Source organism: Cnephaeus nilssonii (genome assembly GCF_951640355.1).
Source record: "Cnephaeus nilssonii genome assembly, chromosome: 11".
NCBI lineage: Eukaryota > Metazoa > Chordata > Mammalia > Chiroptera > Vespertilionidae > Cnephaeus > Cnephaeus nilssonii.
The window spans coordinates 71,223,270-71,239,369 of NC_137082.1; the positions used below are offsets into that span (position 1 = coordinate 71,223,270).

The 16,100-nt window shown below is 43.9% G+C and overlaps 1 protein-coding gene across 6 annotated transcripts in view; it reads left to right on the forward strand.

Moving 5' to 3' along the window:
• Positions 1-16,100, forward strand: part of PTPRT (protein tyrosine phosphatase receptor type T) — a 932,116-nt gene that overhangs the window by 784,692 nt on the left and 131,324 nt on the right. For 4 of the 6 annotated variants that reach the window (XM_079783687.1, XM_079783689.1, XM_079783688.1 and 1 more), the window contains exons 14-15: positions 3,401-3,536; positions 9,451-9,480. In XM_079783687.1, coding sequence (XP_079639813.1) covers positions 3,401-3,536; positions 9,451-9,480 — 166 coding nt within the window. The remainder of the gene's footprint in view (positions 1-3,400; positions 3,537-9,450; positions 9,481-16,100) is intronic. The other 2 variants (XM_079783690.1, XM_079783692.1) reach the window with 1 other exon arrangement.

A 16,100-nucleotide genomic window follows, 5' to 3' on the forward strand; every position in this document is an offset into this window, starting at 1 on the left:
TATGAGTCACACATTTTTACCTCCAGCTCAGACCTTTTAGAGCTCCTACTTTTCTAGAGTATCTCTCAAGCTCAGATTTCGCCGAACACACACATTTTCCCTCTAAAGCTATTCCTTTTCTATTGTTTCCTGAATCCATGAACAGCAAGCACCATCATCCACTTTGTTATGAAAGCCAGACTTGTGATCCTCCTCCACAGTCCCCTCTCCCTTATTCCCCTATCCAATCCATCAAGAGGTTTTATTTATATCTATTTTAGGTAATTATCTCTCTTATTGCATCTTTCTGTCTGCACTGCCATTATCTGAGTCTGGCAACATCATTCCCCACCCATTTGCCTACAAAATTTATCTCTCCCATCCACTTCGGCTCCATAGTGCAGCTGGAATGATGTGTTAGAAATACAAATCTGACTGCATCATTGCCCCACGAATAACACTCGGATGGCTTTCTATTTTTCTTGGGGTTAAGAACAAAAACTCTCATTGAGGCCTATTGTGTCCAGTGTGGACTGGCCCGTGCTGTCCTCTCCAGCTTCTCTCTCACCCTCATCATACTACGTTTCTTTCATTTCTTGAATGCTCTGGGCTCCTTGCCCCATCACACAGCCTGGGCCAGTGCTGGTTTTTTTCTGCTGTTCCCATGTGACTCTCTCACTTTCTCTTCCACTAGTTAGAGCCTGTCCTCCCTTGGAGCTCACCCCACTGGCCACTCCCTCCCAGAAGAGATTCACTTATTCATTTCCCCATTATATACTTCCCAAGTGTCATGTGCCTCTCAGTTCTGATCCTTAATAGAGTTGAAAGCTTACTATTATTGATTCTTGGTTCATTAAGCCTATCCCCTAAGCCCCATCCAACACTCACTGTAGGCTCTTTGAAGGCAGGAGCTGTGCCTGTTTTCTCACTATGTATCACCAAATGCCTGGCACATAGAGGGTGCTTGTGATTATGTATGGAATGAATGAAGTGTGACACTCATAGACCAAGCTAATAACAGTGTTCCTGGGGAACTGGGATCTTCTGCAGGTCTCCTTTGCCTTTGTACCCCAGTCTCTAGAACAGGATCTCATAGTGGGCACTAAGTCAAGTTCAGCTACTCCTGTGAGCGGATGCTCCAGAGCCAACCATCCCTTCAAATCCACATACAAAGACTCTGACACTATTAAGGAAACTGCTCTGAGGTGCTCAGCCTCCTTTGTGCTTAGTCACGTCATATGTCTCTGGGACTAGACATAGCTCAGAATTCTTGTCTCCAAACAGGGAAAGGGGGGCTGCATGGTGGCTACTGGGAACCAGCCCCAACTCTGGAATGTGAGCCCAGCCCTGCCAAAGAGGCAGTGAGCTGGCTCCCCCAGGAATTCTCTGGCTCTAGATAAGTAAAGCCTGTGCAGATGGTGTTGGGATTTGATACTCTAGTTTTGTCTTTAGCTGGTGAAGGGAACTGGAAAAAAACACCCTCCTCCATAACTTCTTCCAAAAGGAGGAACTCTGACCCCACTGATAGCGTAGTTTGGCACACTTCATGGGTACTCAGTAGCAAATTAATGAATGAAGCAAATAACTGTGGTTCACTTGCCTGTATGTCATTCAATAATCATCTGTTAACCAATAATTATAAGGAAGGAGGCCTGGACTGACACTGGTGTTAGAGAGGTGACTAGGACCCATTCCCTGTTCTGGAAGACTTAACCTTCTCACTAGGGAGGCTTGGCTGAGTAAACCCAGCTTGTCTAAGTTACAAGAGAGTCTGGGGAAGGTGCTCTGATAAAATAAACACTGGATGCTCTTATGCAAGAAGAGGGGATGCATCCGTGTGCTGGAGGGATGTTCTTAACCACCAGGGAGTCTGGGGACTCAGAATCATAGCTTACGAGCATTAATGTCCCTTCTACTCAGCTGAGGTCTATGAACACGTGGCTGGAAAAGGAGAAACTCAATTTGGTTTCATGAGAACAAATGTGTGTGGGCAGCGATGTCATCCCTTCAGCTAAACATTGAACAATGCAGACATTAAGGGAACACCTATTAGGAGCCAGGCTCTGGGCTAACACGAGGAAGCAAAGATAGAGGAGGCATAACCTCGCCCCTGAGGAGCTTGCAGACCACTGGAGGAGACAAATGGGGAAACAGATAACTAATAATATTGGGACATTAAAGTATGCGCAAAGTGTTGTAGAGTTATCAGAATTGAGAGAAAAGATAAGAACTCTCCCAGAGGCACAGGCAACCAGAGAAGATGTCGCTGATGATGGATGAGCTGGTGCTGAGGTAGCAGAAAAAATAGGGACGGGTGAGGAAGAGGATGCTTTGGATTTAGGGGCCTCACACAATCCTGGCACCATTGGGATGCTGAAGAGCAGCAGGAGGGGTTTCCTCGGGGTGCCGGACCAGCAGTGCTCTCCAGCAGTGTTCACACAGGTGTCTGGAGGGGGAAGTTGCCTCTGTTCCCTGGTGTGTTGCATGAAGAGGTTGAGCTTAGGCATTCTCTGCCTGCTTGCTTTTGCTATTAGCAAAATCATTGTATGGGGGCAGAGGACTTGAAAGTGGAATACAGGGTTTCTAACTCTTAAGGCCTAGATTCGGGTTAGAAACCTGTGGAATCCTGGCCCTGACCTTTATCAGCCATGTGACCTTCAGCAAGTTCCCTTGGTCTTCTCATCTACAAAATGGGAAAGTCATTTCTGCTTGTTGGAGTGTTTGTGAGGACTGACAAAGGTGGATCCATGAAAGGGCCCAGCCCCGGGGGGCAGAGGACACTTCTATCTGGAACTGAGTTCGAGTCTGGCAGAGCCTGCAGCATCAGTACTACATTCAAAACATGGACCTAGTCACATACAAGCATTCTTTGAATCCACGGAAATTTCCTTTTAAAACACTAAATATCTACCTCACCATTTGCTTCATGTAAGGCACAACACAAAACTGTGTTTTTATCTTTGTAAATACAGTGGGTTTTATTGTGCGACCTTAACATAAAGCTGTTGTTTTCACCATTTACCTGAAAGGATGAAGTAGGGTTTGGAATAATTTCATGAACCCAAGAATGGAACTGTAATTCCAAGGCTTGATCCTAGAAATAAGCAGTATGAGGGATAAAATCCTCCAATTGAGGATAAGGACAATAAGGAGGATGATAAGGTTGTGTAACTCTAGGGGACTCAATTTTTCTGAATGTCCATTTTTACATCTGCAAAAAAAGGGGGGGAATATAATAATAATCCCAACCTCATAAGGGATTCATCCTCAGAAGGATTGAATGGGACAATATGTGTAACACCCTTAGCACAGTGCCTGGCACACAGTTAGCTCTCAATAAATATAAGCCGTTGTCATTGCCATTATTGCCTAGCTTTTATGAGCCTTTTCAAATCTTTATCCTCCCCTTTTCCCCTGCAAGGTGCTTCCACCCAGAATTCTAACACCGTGGAGCCAGAGAAGCAGGTGGACAACACCGTGAAGATGGCTGGAGTGATCGCTGGCCTTCTCATGTTCATCATCATTCTCTTGGGCGTGATGCTCACCATCAAAAGGAGGTGAGTCTGGGTTGCTGTCCTGCTGACTATGATGACTGCAGGTGGCCACAACACTGTCACATGTCCAGGTCATTGCTCTGTTAATCACTTTCCAGCAAGGACCTATGGCTATGATTGCCGAGGTCCTGAAATACTGGGGCCAATTGTGTTCATCTTGTTGGTGGCTGAGGCCATGTGCTGCCTGCGTTGTGTGTGGCCCTGAGATGGTCAGTTTCTTAAGGGATAGTGGTCCCGATGGTTCGGCCACCTTGATGTGCCGTGGGATTCTTTATATCATGAAAAAGGTCTTCTCTAATGTCACTGCTCTGTTGTGATTGGTCATGTCATCAAAATAACGGGGAAGCCCCAGGAACACAGATGAGCCCAGAAATGCAGTTGCAGAAAAGTAATGCTTCGCTCTTTCCATCCTCTTTTACCCCTGATTTCCCTTTGGTCGAGCAGCAGCATTCCCGGCATGACTGGGATAAAGCTTTCAGTAGTGAAATAGTCTCAAGGGAAAGTTCCTTCCTTCCTCTGTGTTCCACAGAACCTTCCCAGCTGGATTGGTGCTGCTTGTCACCTCTCAACAGGATGGCTCCCTACACACGTCTGGTCAACTAACACAGTGTTCTCCTATGGTGTGTGTTTCCTTTAGACTGTGTTGTTCATGAAAGCCAGGGTACAGATGCCTCCCTCATCCCCAAGATTCCTACACTGCCATCTTGTTTATCAGTCACTGACAAGGGGAGGATGACGCAGTGGAATTGCAGAGAGGGAAGGGAAATGTCCACCAGGAAAGCCGATCAACATTAGCTGTGACTGTGCCTGTAGTGCACTGGTTATCCCTCTAAACAGAGGGTCCTCCTGCCCACCTCTGCTTAGCCCCTGCCTGGTACCAGGTTTCCGTGCCGACCATATACCTTCATGTCTTCCGAGCTTCAACACCATGGTCTCAACCTTGGCCTCCACCTTTCCACTCCCCCAATCTGCCAGAGCAAACCAAGCATGTACCTACATTATAAGAATATGTCCTGCAAGTTTCCCTGCCCCCAATTTAAAGAGACTCTTATATTATTAAACAAACTGCTTAACACTTCAGCCCGAAGCTCTGGATTTGGTTACTCACAGAATTCAGGGCAAACCCAGTAATAAGGACCAGGGACTTGCTTCCATCTGTACAATAAAAAGTGCTCCTGAAATTCACTCCCCACAAAAACAAAGAGACAGATAGCCCCAAAGACAAGGTGGTCCAACTTCTACTTAAGGGGTCATATGAATATATAAATGAAGAAAGTGAAACAAAAATAATAATAATTTCCCATTTTCAGCCATCAGTGAGTCAGAAATATCATGGTTCCCACTATACACGCAATCAGCCTTCTCTTAGCCATTGTGGCACCAGAATGTCCCTGTGTCTCAGAAGGTTCTGTTCTCAATCAGTCAGTGCCTGCTGTGCCAGGACATCTTATTGGTAGGACTTTGTCCTTTTTTGACATCGTTTGTCTAAAAGGACCACTGTCTTCCTCAGGCTCCCAAGTGAATGACTGAAGAGTTAAGGTTCTCATCCAGCTGCTGATTTTGTGGTTGGAGAGGTTAAAGGAAGGGAAGGCACTATGTTAATATTGGGGAGCAAGATCCCCCAGAGGGTTAAGGACAGCACTACATTGTCATATTATTACCATCATCCTTAAAATGTGGCCATATTGAATGTCTTGGTGATAAGTCAGCTGCTAGGTTTGATGGGGTTGTGGGGGGAGGTGGCCAGGGAGGAAGCGGGTAAGCGCATTGCACTTACAAGATCATCATCATGTTTCTTAGAATCGCAGGCACATTGGAGGCTGGCATTGTCTACCTGGGAAAAGTAGCCAGTTTAATAGAATTGCATTTCTATTTGATAGACCCTGCAGTGTTCTCATTCTTTGTCACTGATTTGTAAGTCAGATATGCTCCTCCAATTTTGCTCTTTCTAAAGCCTGGCTTACCCCACGTCACCATCGGCTGTGAGCTTGTGAAGAAATTTCACTTCCTTCCCAACAGCTATTTCTGAAACGTGTGACTTTTGGGGAGGGAGGAAAGGGCTTTCTGTTTCCTGGGTGAGAGCAAGTATAAAGGGAGTCCCTTTGTGTGTTTTTAACCTCTTCTGCATGTCTTCATCTTCCACCTCTATGAAAATCGTCCATCAGACCCAGCCGGCAGCTGTCACATGATCACCATTTCTCCCCAAGAGGCAAATCTCAGGTGTTGTGGCCATGGGCAGAGGTTGGGAGTTTGCCCATCAGTTTTTACATATCCAGTGACTTTTGGAGAAAATTCATTTTGCTGAACTAGTTGATAATTATGTACTGATGGGCAAAAGGGAAGGAAAGGGGAAGAGAGAAGAAAAGAGGAGAAAGGTAAAGAGGGAGAAAAAGAGAAATTAAGCCTAGGCCTACACTCTTTCCACTAACCTGCAATGTCTTCTCATGTCTAGAGATTCCCAAAGGCCGGTAAAGGGTTTTGTGGGCTCCTTTACCTCTTATGTGGAAAATTTCATTGCTGAGTCTGTCACTAACTTACTGCTGGCCAGAACACTGTCCACAGCAACCTAAAGTGTTATTAAAGGAAAAGAAACCCCTAAGTAATAGGCAAATCATCACAAGTCAGGATTCTGTATCAACATCTCTTCAGTCCCATCATGATCCACAGTTAGTTCCTGATCCAGAAGTCAAACACCTGCTGCATCCCCTTTCTTGGCTCAATCGAGGTCTTCTCCCTAACCTTCATGGACATGGGCATGGTGCTCCCTGTTTTCTCTGCTCCTTGTGGGTCCACTGGTTCAAAGTCTTCCCCAAAGTTGTGGCCAAATATTTCCAGGATACATAAGATGTTCGTAGATTCTTCCCCTGAAGTGCTCATCTTCTTTGGCCTTAGAGCGTCTTTGTCACTCTCCAAAGAGAGTTTTTCTCTTGCTGTTAGTTGTTTTCTTTTGTGATACTGAACTACACATCAGGCAGAGAATGGGTTACATGTACAGGGGACCAGGGGAAGGACTTAATGAAAGAAGCTAAATCATTACATTCAAAATGTAAAGGAAAAGAAAGAGAAAAGAGAAAGGAGAGAGGGGATATTTTGCTGTCGTTGCATGGTTGTTTTGTAACAGGTAGAAGGGATCTTGAAAAATGAAAGGTTGCAGAAAGGATTATGAGATGGTGGGTGATTCAAACAGGGTTCCCTTACAGTTTGTAAAAGATGCAAATTAAAGTTTAGAATTCTTTTTGTATACCTTTGGCTCTTTGGACTGGGTTTCTTTTAAAGCGGGACCGTATAGAGTCGGGGCTGCATGGAGATACACAGGACAAGTATTTCCATTTAGATGTGTGTGTGTGTGTGTGTGTGTGTGTGTGTGTGTGTGTGTGTGTGTGTGTGTGTGTTTATGGGCTAAATAGATAGATTGTTTAGTGGGTAGATAAATGGATGTTTGGATGGAGGGATGAATGGATGGGTTTATGTGCTAGATGGGTTGGTAACTGGTCAACTAGATGGTTAAATAGACAATTTAGTCCTGTTTATATAGCATGGAACAAAAAGGGAAGCTGTGTCTCAAGTCAATCTTGCAAGCCAGCTGAAAATAAAATTTTGCAGTACATTATTTATTAAGTTTGGGTTTTGGTTTTTTTCTAAGCACAGCTGTCTTCCTGCTCAGGATTTTTGGTCTCAGGCAATCTGTTACTTGCAATATCACTGTATCCTTGTAAATTTAGACCTTTAGTAAATCTTCTTTAAGCCTTACAGAAAACACACATATATATTGTGTTTTGGTCACAGAATAAAGAACTATAATCCCTGCCTGGAATACTTTGCCATTTAATTGGGAAAAGGTACTCAATTAATAAAAGATTGCCAGTTGTTGTCATTCTGTAGTTGCCTTGATAGCACTGGCTTTTGGTAACAAACAGAATAACTCAGAAAAGCTGTTTGGAAGTGGTGGTTGAAGGCTAAGGAAGCATGTTGTCATGAGGAGGTAGTCCAGGCAGAGGTGAGTCCTGAAGGTTAACGGCATAAAAGCCAGAGGGGCCAGAATGTGGAGTGCAGCCTGGGGCTGCTGACAGTGATGAAATCCTAGCTCAGGATGAAGGTCTTAGAACTGGTCCAAAAATACACAAAACCTTAGACCTAGTGAAGAGTGACCTCTTAAAGCCTGAGATTCCTCAAATAAAAATGAAAATAATGCTCCATTATTAGGGCTGTGGGTAGGATTAAAAGAGATAAATATGTGGCATCGCCTGACTCACACATCTGTTTTCTTCCTTTCTCAAAAAAAAGCACAAGTTAGTGGTCAAGAACATGAGCTTTAGAGCCATGTTTCAATCAAATTTGGTTACCAACTGAGTGACCTTAGGCAAGATATTTAACCTCTTTTGCCTCAGTTTCCTCATCTGTAATGTAGGGGGTGATAGTAATACTTACCTGCCAGGGTGGCTGTGAGGAATACATAATTTAATGCCTGATAACAGCCGAGAACAATGCCTGACTATATAATAGTGCTACTTAAGTATTTGTTTGTATTTTATTACTGTTTTAATATTCCTAAAGAGGTGAACACTTTGTTCTTGGTCACCGGAATGAGAAGCGGCAAACCTTATATTTGTGGATGAGGTCGGGTCATAAATTCCTCTTTATTGAGGCCTACTCTATTTCAGGTGTTTAGATTAATATAATCTATTGCTTTAGATTAATATAATTTACTTATAATACTTTATATATCGTACATAATTTAAATATAATTTAAATTAATATAATTTAATGTTAATGCCCACAATGACTTTTGCGGATAGATAATTATTACCCTCAACCTTGAGGTGGAGAAACTGAGATATTTAGTGACTTGCTCGAGGTCATCCATTAACAAATGGTAGTACTGGGATGCTAAGGCATAATATGTTTCCACACCTCACAGCTGTTTAAGTTGGTATTTACCCATGTCATTGATCTAGTTCAACTAATCTAAGAATCAGATTAAGAAATGAAGGCACAGTATTCAAGTTGTAGTCTCTTCAGACTAAAGACTGGAATTCCTCTCTGTTAGTGCAATGCTCTTTCATGAAGTTTGAATTTTGCTCTGGTTATGTACTGCTCTGGCTGGCTGGAGCTCTTCATGCCGTCTTGGGGCCTCTCCACATGGTCTCTTCGCATGCTCTCCCCAGCATAACAACCTCAGAATACTTGGACTTTTTACACGGAGACTCAGGGTTCAAAGTGAGAGTTGCATAGACCCAGACTGAGCTGCAAGGCTTCTTCTTGACCTATTCTAGAAAGTCCCAAAACATAACATCTGTTACATTCTGTTGGTTAGATAGGGCCAGCTCTGATTCAATGTGGGGCAAGACAGTACACTTAAGGTGTGAGCACTGGGAGGTGTGGATCACTGGAGAGCCATCTTGGATGCTGGCTACATGATTTCCTTGATTCTGGCATGACCTTTATAAATAGAGACTGATGTGATTTGACCTGAAACAGAAAAGATAGAAGTGATTATGGTTTTCCTTTGATCATAGGAGCACTGTCATGTGAAAAAGTGATAGACTAGTTCCAGAAGGCCAGAGCAATCTGACCCAAGACTAAAATGTCATAATCAACAGTGCTAGTTTTAGGTGACCCTAAGAAAGAACGTTCAAACAACTGACATAGCCAATGTGAGATGTAGCTTCCTCTTATGAGTAGTGCATTTCTCCATCATAGAAGAAGTCTCTCTCATTTTTTCTAGCACCGAAAGTGTCTGATTCTCAGCAATGATGACCAGTAGAGAAACGTGCATCTCCTTGAGCTTAGGGATGCTGAAATACTATGTGCATTTCTAAGAATCAAGATTTTATATAAATCTAATTCTTGTTTATTTGTCTTTTCTTTTTCCCCCTTTTTGGACATTTCCTTCATCTGACTGCCCATCAATATATAGAAGAAATGCTTATTCCTACTCCTATTACTTGTAAGTATCGACCCTGGGTTAACTTTACTTTGTGCCCTGTAAGGGAAACTGTAGCATGCATTTCCTGCACCAACCAAGTGTCTATGGGTTTCTCATACTCACTTCTGTCTAAGCCATCTGTAGCCCCAGTTTTTAGTTTGTGTAGATGTTTGCCATTTGAAAACAGTCATTGTTCGTGTCCATTATGTTTCTGCCATCTTGGATTTTTCACCCCCTATCTTTGGAGATGTGAAGGGCTGTTTCTCCGTTGTCAGTGTAATTTTCTAGTTAGAAATCCTCAGATTCCAGCAAGAGATCAACCTAATCCTCCTGCAAGAATTGCGCACGTAAAACAGAATCACAGTCTTGGCAACTTTGGAGTCTATTTGTGTGGCGCTGGGGGCTTAAAGTTTAGGAAGAAATTCCTCAACTGCTTCCACTATTTCAGGAAGTCTACAGGGAATCATGACTTTATCTAGAAACAGCTTCACAGGTGACATCCAGGGTCTTTGTTTGGGCTGGAACTATATCAGTTAGGTTTTAGCCTGAGTTATCTCATGCTATCACTGCATTTTGTTGGCTGATTGCCGGTTCATTTATTATCACACTTACTAAATAATGATGATGATTTTTCTCATTATTAAGCCAGACCTTTTCAAAGCATGAGGATAAAGGAGAAATATTTCATAAATATGTGCTTGGTAATATAAAATTAGAAAATCACTGAATTAGTCTCATATTCCTATTATGCATTTTCCATACCTTAAAATTGAGGTCCAGAGAGGTATGTGAAATCACACATTCAGTTATAAAAAGTATGGCATTCAATTCAGAATGCCTGGCTCCTGGGAAAGTATATTACCCATCATTTTATGTTGTCCTCCACTCCTGGGAAATCCAGCCTTGTGAGAGAGGCCATGTCTGTCAGTGATCATCTGCCGAAGCCTTCAGAGATGAAGATGGAGCTAAAAACCCCTTCCAGCCATTATGCTCAGTTCTTAGGACCACAGGTCACTAGACCCTGGTAATGAGCAGATAGGAGTCTGGTACTACTACCCTTGTGTTATCTAGAAATCAACAGAGCCCCACCAGCAACAACTTGCTTCCTTTGCGCATTCATTCACTTGACAAATAGACATTGAACATGCACATTATATTCCAGACACTGTGGCTGGAGAGGTGACCAGGACTTGGAGCCTCACCCTAACAGTGCTCAAGCCTACCTGAGAGACCAGCATAACATCAAATATTTGACACATCAACTGAGAAGTGTCTGTGTGCGCTGTGGTATAAGAGCACTTGGTTGGGTGACTCATTGTTTAATGGGGCAGGGATAGTTATCAGTGTTTTTAGAGACAGGTTTACCCAATACTGGAGAAATAAGAATTCTGAGCATCTGCAAAGGGATAGGGGTATGACACAATACTGGAATCATGCAGCTCTGGGTTCAAGTCCCATCTCTGTGGTAGAAGAGATAACCAGGGATTTAGCTCACCAGTTATGCAGCCTTGAGAAAATTTTCTGAACTCTTTGAGCTTCCTTCTTCTTAGCTCTAAAGTAGGGTCAATATGCCTAACTCATAGAATTACCTTGAAAAGGGAATGAGATGATTTTGTAAAGTGCTTATCACAAAGTTGCCACTCACAAAATGTTTCTTTCTTTCTTTCCCCTTTCAGAAATTGTAAGGGTTCAGGGCACATGTCACGGTGGCCCCTGAGAGCTCCTTGATCTTCCAGGGGTTCTTATGGCATAGATGTTCCACAGTCTTTGTGGGCATGCAGTGACCTATCATAACCTCCAGGCACCTCACCCTTTCATTCTCTTAGCCAGTGTACATGGTACTGTCTTTGGATGCCCATTTCCTAACATGCATTGATTGTTCTGGGTACCCTGATGAAATCAAAGATGAACAGTTTGGGAGTGTAGGAGATAAATATACAGGTACTTGTAATTCAAGGTATAAGGATAACCAAAAGCCCTTCAATTGGTGCAGACTTTGAGTTCTGAGTCACAGATCCTAGATTGTGAAACTCATGCCAGCCCATGGTGAAATGTTCAGAGGAAGAGAATATCTGGAAAAGCCGACAGAGAAGCAAAAAGAGAGCTATAAGAACCATGAGGAGAAGGCCATTGCAGAAGGAGAGGTTGACAATAGCAGAGTTGCTGCAGACAGATGGAAGCGGAGGGAGTGGACATAGCCCTGACATTTGGCCATCAGTAGTCACTCGTACAAGTCATGGGGTAGAGTTGAGAAAGGAAGCCAACCTGTCTGGGGCCCATGAAGAGAAATACTGATTTTTAACCAAAGGCCCTAAAATAGTGGAGAAATGTAAGATTAGCCACTTGAAGGATCAGAAAGTCCTGGGATGTGTGTAGGTAAAGTCAAGGAGCTTGTGCAGAAGATGCTGGAGGTGGGGTGGCTACAGAAGAGGAGACTGGAGGCAAAGTGTTTGGGGACAGGGAGCAGCCTTAGAGGGGAGGAGGGGCAAGTCTTATGAGACCGTAGGATTGAGAGGTGCATGTGGATGGAGAAGAGAGAACAAAAAGGAAATGATGACCTCCATGAGCTCCAAATTCCAAACCCTACTCCACCAAGTCTTAGGTATAAATGCTGAATGGGTGCTTTAAACCCTCTCTACTCAAAGTGTGGGCCATAGACCAGCAACATTAACATCACCAGGACCTCCTGGGAGTACCTCAGGTCCCTGCTTGAACCTCCTGGGTCAGAACCTGCATGGTAGCAAGATCCCCGAATGACTCATGTGCATGTTCAAGTTTGAAAAGCACTGACTTAACCAGAGTCTCAGTTGTCTCATCTATAAGATAAGAAAAATAATAGTCTTCTCCCAGGGGTTGTGTGTGTGTGTGTGTATGAGGGGAGGGGGGAGGAGGAGTACTGAGTTCCTCTAAAAGTTCAAACTTAATCCATGAAAGAGAAAGCCTCCAACACACTTTGGTTGAACAACTTTTTTTTCCATAAAATCCATGTTTATTCATTCAACAAATATGTGTGGAGTACCCACTTGTGTGCCAGGCACTGGTCAAGGTTTCAGGATATATGAGCAAAACAAACAAAAATCCCTGCTCACATGGAACTTTATAGTGGAGTGGAGTTGATAGAAAATAAACAACATATATAAGGAAATGAGTGATATAGAAGTTATGTGATGGTCCAGAGAGCTAAAGAGAAAATAGATAAACCAGGAAAAGAGGATATAACGTGTGGGTGGGGAAGAAGCCAGGAATGTCTTTTTCATCAAAGACCCTCACAGGTCCCCCCCATTGAAAGTTCCCATACACAAGAACAGGGGTTCCCAAACTTTTTCTGCAAGTAAATATTTTTGGCTTTGCAGGCTCACACTGTCTCCATTGCATCTACTCAGTGCTGACATCATAACATGAAAGCGGCCATAAACAATGAAATGAATGAGCATGGATTTATTCCAAAAAAGTTTATTTTAAAAAATCAGACAGTGGGACAGATTTATGCTGAGGGCCCTAGTTTGCCGATCTCTGCCCTAGACTTTTGAGATACAGACAGGATGAAGTTCAAGATTTATCCTGTTTCATTGAGCTCTACGGTGAGCTGCACCTTGACTTTGCTGTTGCAGACTCAAAGGTGAATGCAGCACACCTGAACCAGCCTAGAAAGGGTTGGGGGAGTTGAAAAGAATTCCCTGCTGGCCGCTACCATGTTCCAGGCCCCTCTAATGCTTACAAGCCCTTCAAGATACATGCTATTGTGTTGAGTATATTTAGACATTAAGACTGAGGTTTGAGGACCTGTATACATCCCACAGCCAGGATGTGACAGGGCTAGGGTTTGAACCCATGACCACATACGCCCAAGTCATACTCATCCTTTTCACCAACCCTTATTCTTCAGAGAAGGAAGGGATTCCTGCCTGGACCGTGTGCTAGGAGAGCCCTTGGCCAGGCAGTGGGACACCCAGGATTTAGATGCCAGTCTGGCTGCCTGGAGAGCTTCAGTTCTGAGTATGGACATTAGCACCTTGCTAGGAATGAGAAGTGGTAGCTATTCCTGGCTAGCAAAGAAGCCATTGGGGCAATCCTGCCTTTGCAGTCCTCAGGATTTGCTACATGGTCAGAGCTGAAAGTATTGGGCGGCCAGATCAGGGGTATCCAGGGGTTAGATTGAGGGGAGCTTTGATGAGCAAAATAAAGACAGCCACAGACAGAAGGCCCTGGGACCCAGGGACACAGAAGAGTCTAGAACAGGAGCCTTCCTTGTCTAATGCACACACCAGAAAAGGAGAATAATGTGGGTTTGGATGTCAGGCCTACAACACAATTCTAGGTCTGCCTCTTCTTCCTTCAAATTGTTCTGACCTTGAACGATCATGGGACCACTCTGAGCCTCAGTTTCTTCATCTGCAAAATGGTGATGACCACCCTGAGTTACTTTCCAGCATTTTCATGGGGGGCAATAAGAGAGTGGGAATGTAGTGTGGCCAACACAAAGGCGGTATTTTATAAATAGCAGCTATGATTCCTCACCTTCTGAGCTGACAGAAATGCTCCTCCAGAAGTCCTCCTTGCCTTTCCTGTGTTCACAGGTTAATTTACCTCAAGGTCTGTGATGGGCACAGTCATTGTTTCAACATGTTAGTGTAGTCGTTCATGTAAAAGCACTAAGACGTTTCCAGCTGTTCTGGCGGCGAGAGCGCTAACCTGAGGCACTTAGCCTTGGATGCAGGCTTTGCGCAGGTGCTCAGAGGCAAAAAACGGTGATCTGGGCTTGTCCCTGTCTGCGGACACACTGGGACTCTCAGGCTTTTCCCATATTCTTCCTCTCTCTCCACATTTCCACATATTAAAATCCAATATCTAGTCTTCGAGGTCCAGATCAAACTCTGGCTCCTCCAGGAAGTCTTCCCTGATTCTCTCCACCTGGGAGAACGGCCTTTTCTCCAAACTCTCGCTGCGGTTACTTTGTTCTCACGGGCAGGAGCAAATATGTCTTAAGAATGTTTCTTGTTCATTGGGGTGATCCCCATGGTGCCCCTAACACACACAGTGAACTCCTAGAAAGTGTGTGTGGATGAATGAAAGAACAAGATGAAATTAAAAGGTAAAACAGTGACAGTCACTAGGGAGATGATCTGCTCTTAAAAAGAAAACAAAGAGCAACTAACTTTTAGGTAACTCCAGACCTTGTACCTTCCTTATTTCTGGGGCTTTCAGGAAACTTTCCCCTGTTTAGCATTGGTGACCTGGACAAGCCACTCAATTTTTTCTGAGTTTCAGTTTCCTAATATGTAAAGTGGAGATTTAAAAATGCCTATCTTACCCTAGCTGGTTTGGCTCAGTGGATAGAGCATCGGCCTGCAGACTGAAGGGTCCTGGGTTCAATTCCGGTCCAAGGCACATACCTACCTGGGTGGCAGGCTCTAGTCCTGGCTCTGGTCAGGACGTGTGCAGGAGGCAACCAGTCAATGTGTCTCTTTCACATTGATGTCTTCTTCTCTCTGTCTCTCCTGCTTCCTTCCACTCTCTAAAAATCAATGGAGAAATATTCTTGGGTGAGGATTAACCAAAAAAAATGCATATCTCATAGAGATCTTGCAAGGATTCAATGAGGTAATGTTTGGGAAATGTCTAGCACAATAGTAGGTCTTCAACCAAAGTAAGAAACTGCCTCCTTTTCTCAGATGCACACAGATTTGCACATTAAATATTACAAGTCAAATATCATTGCCTCCATGCATTTAAAGAGGAATTTAAAATGATTATATCAAAAGATACTCAAAAAGCATTTTATGCGATTCATCAGCCACTTCAAATAAAAATGAAAAGAAAATAGGAATAAAAGGAAACTATTTAAAAATGATAAGTATCAATTACCAAAAGCTAACAGCAAACATGCTGGCAGGTGAAAAATATAAAGCATTACCAGGAAGGCAAGTCAGGATGCCTGTCATCCTTCTGCTATTCTGCCAAGGGGAAGACTGTGGTGAGAATTCTGATTCCTGGGCCCCACCCTTCGGGGGTGAGGCCTGGGGATATGCATTCTAACCCACTTTTCAGATGATTGTTTTGCATGACAACTCTGAGAACAACCTCTCTCCTGACATCCTCACATCACCCCAATGTAACTGTCCCTCCCTTGCACTTTGCTCCTACTGTGCCCTCTCCCTGGCACACTTATCCACCTTCTGTGCCGGGAAAAGTCCAGTACCTTTAAAAAGGGAAAATGGGCCCAGCTGGTGTAGCTCAGTGGCTGAGCATCAACCTATGAACCAAGAGTCACGGTTCGATTCCTGGTCAGGGCATATGCCCAGGTTGTGGGCTCAATCCCCAGTAGGGGGAGTGCAGGAGGCAGCCAGTCAGTGATTCTCTCTCATCATTGGTGTTTATATCTCTCTCTCCCTCTACCTTCCTCTCCGAAATCCATAAAAAGATCTTATATAATAAGAGAGGAATATGCTAATTATCTGTTACTCCCTGAGGCGTAACGACCAAATGCGTACAATGACTGGATCACGGATCTGCAGGAGGGTGGGGCAGCAAACTACAAGTGGGCAGGCGGCAGAGAGCTACAGGAGGGGGCAGGGCAACAAGCTATGAGGGGCGGGGCAGCAGGCAGAGAGCTACAGGAGGGCAGCAGTGACCTACTAGCT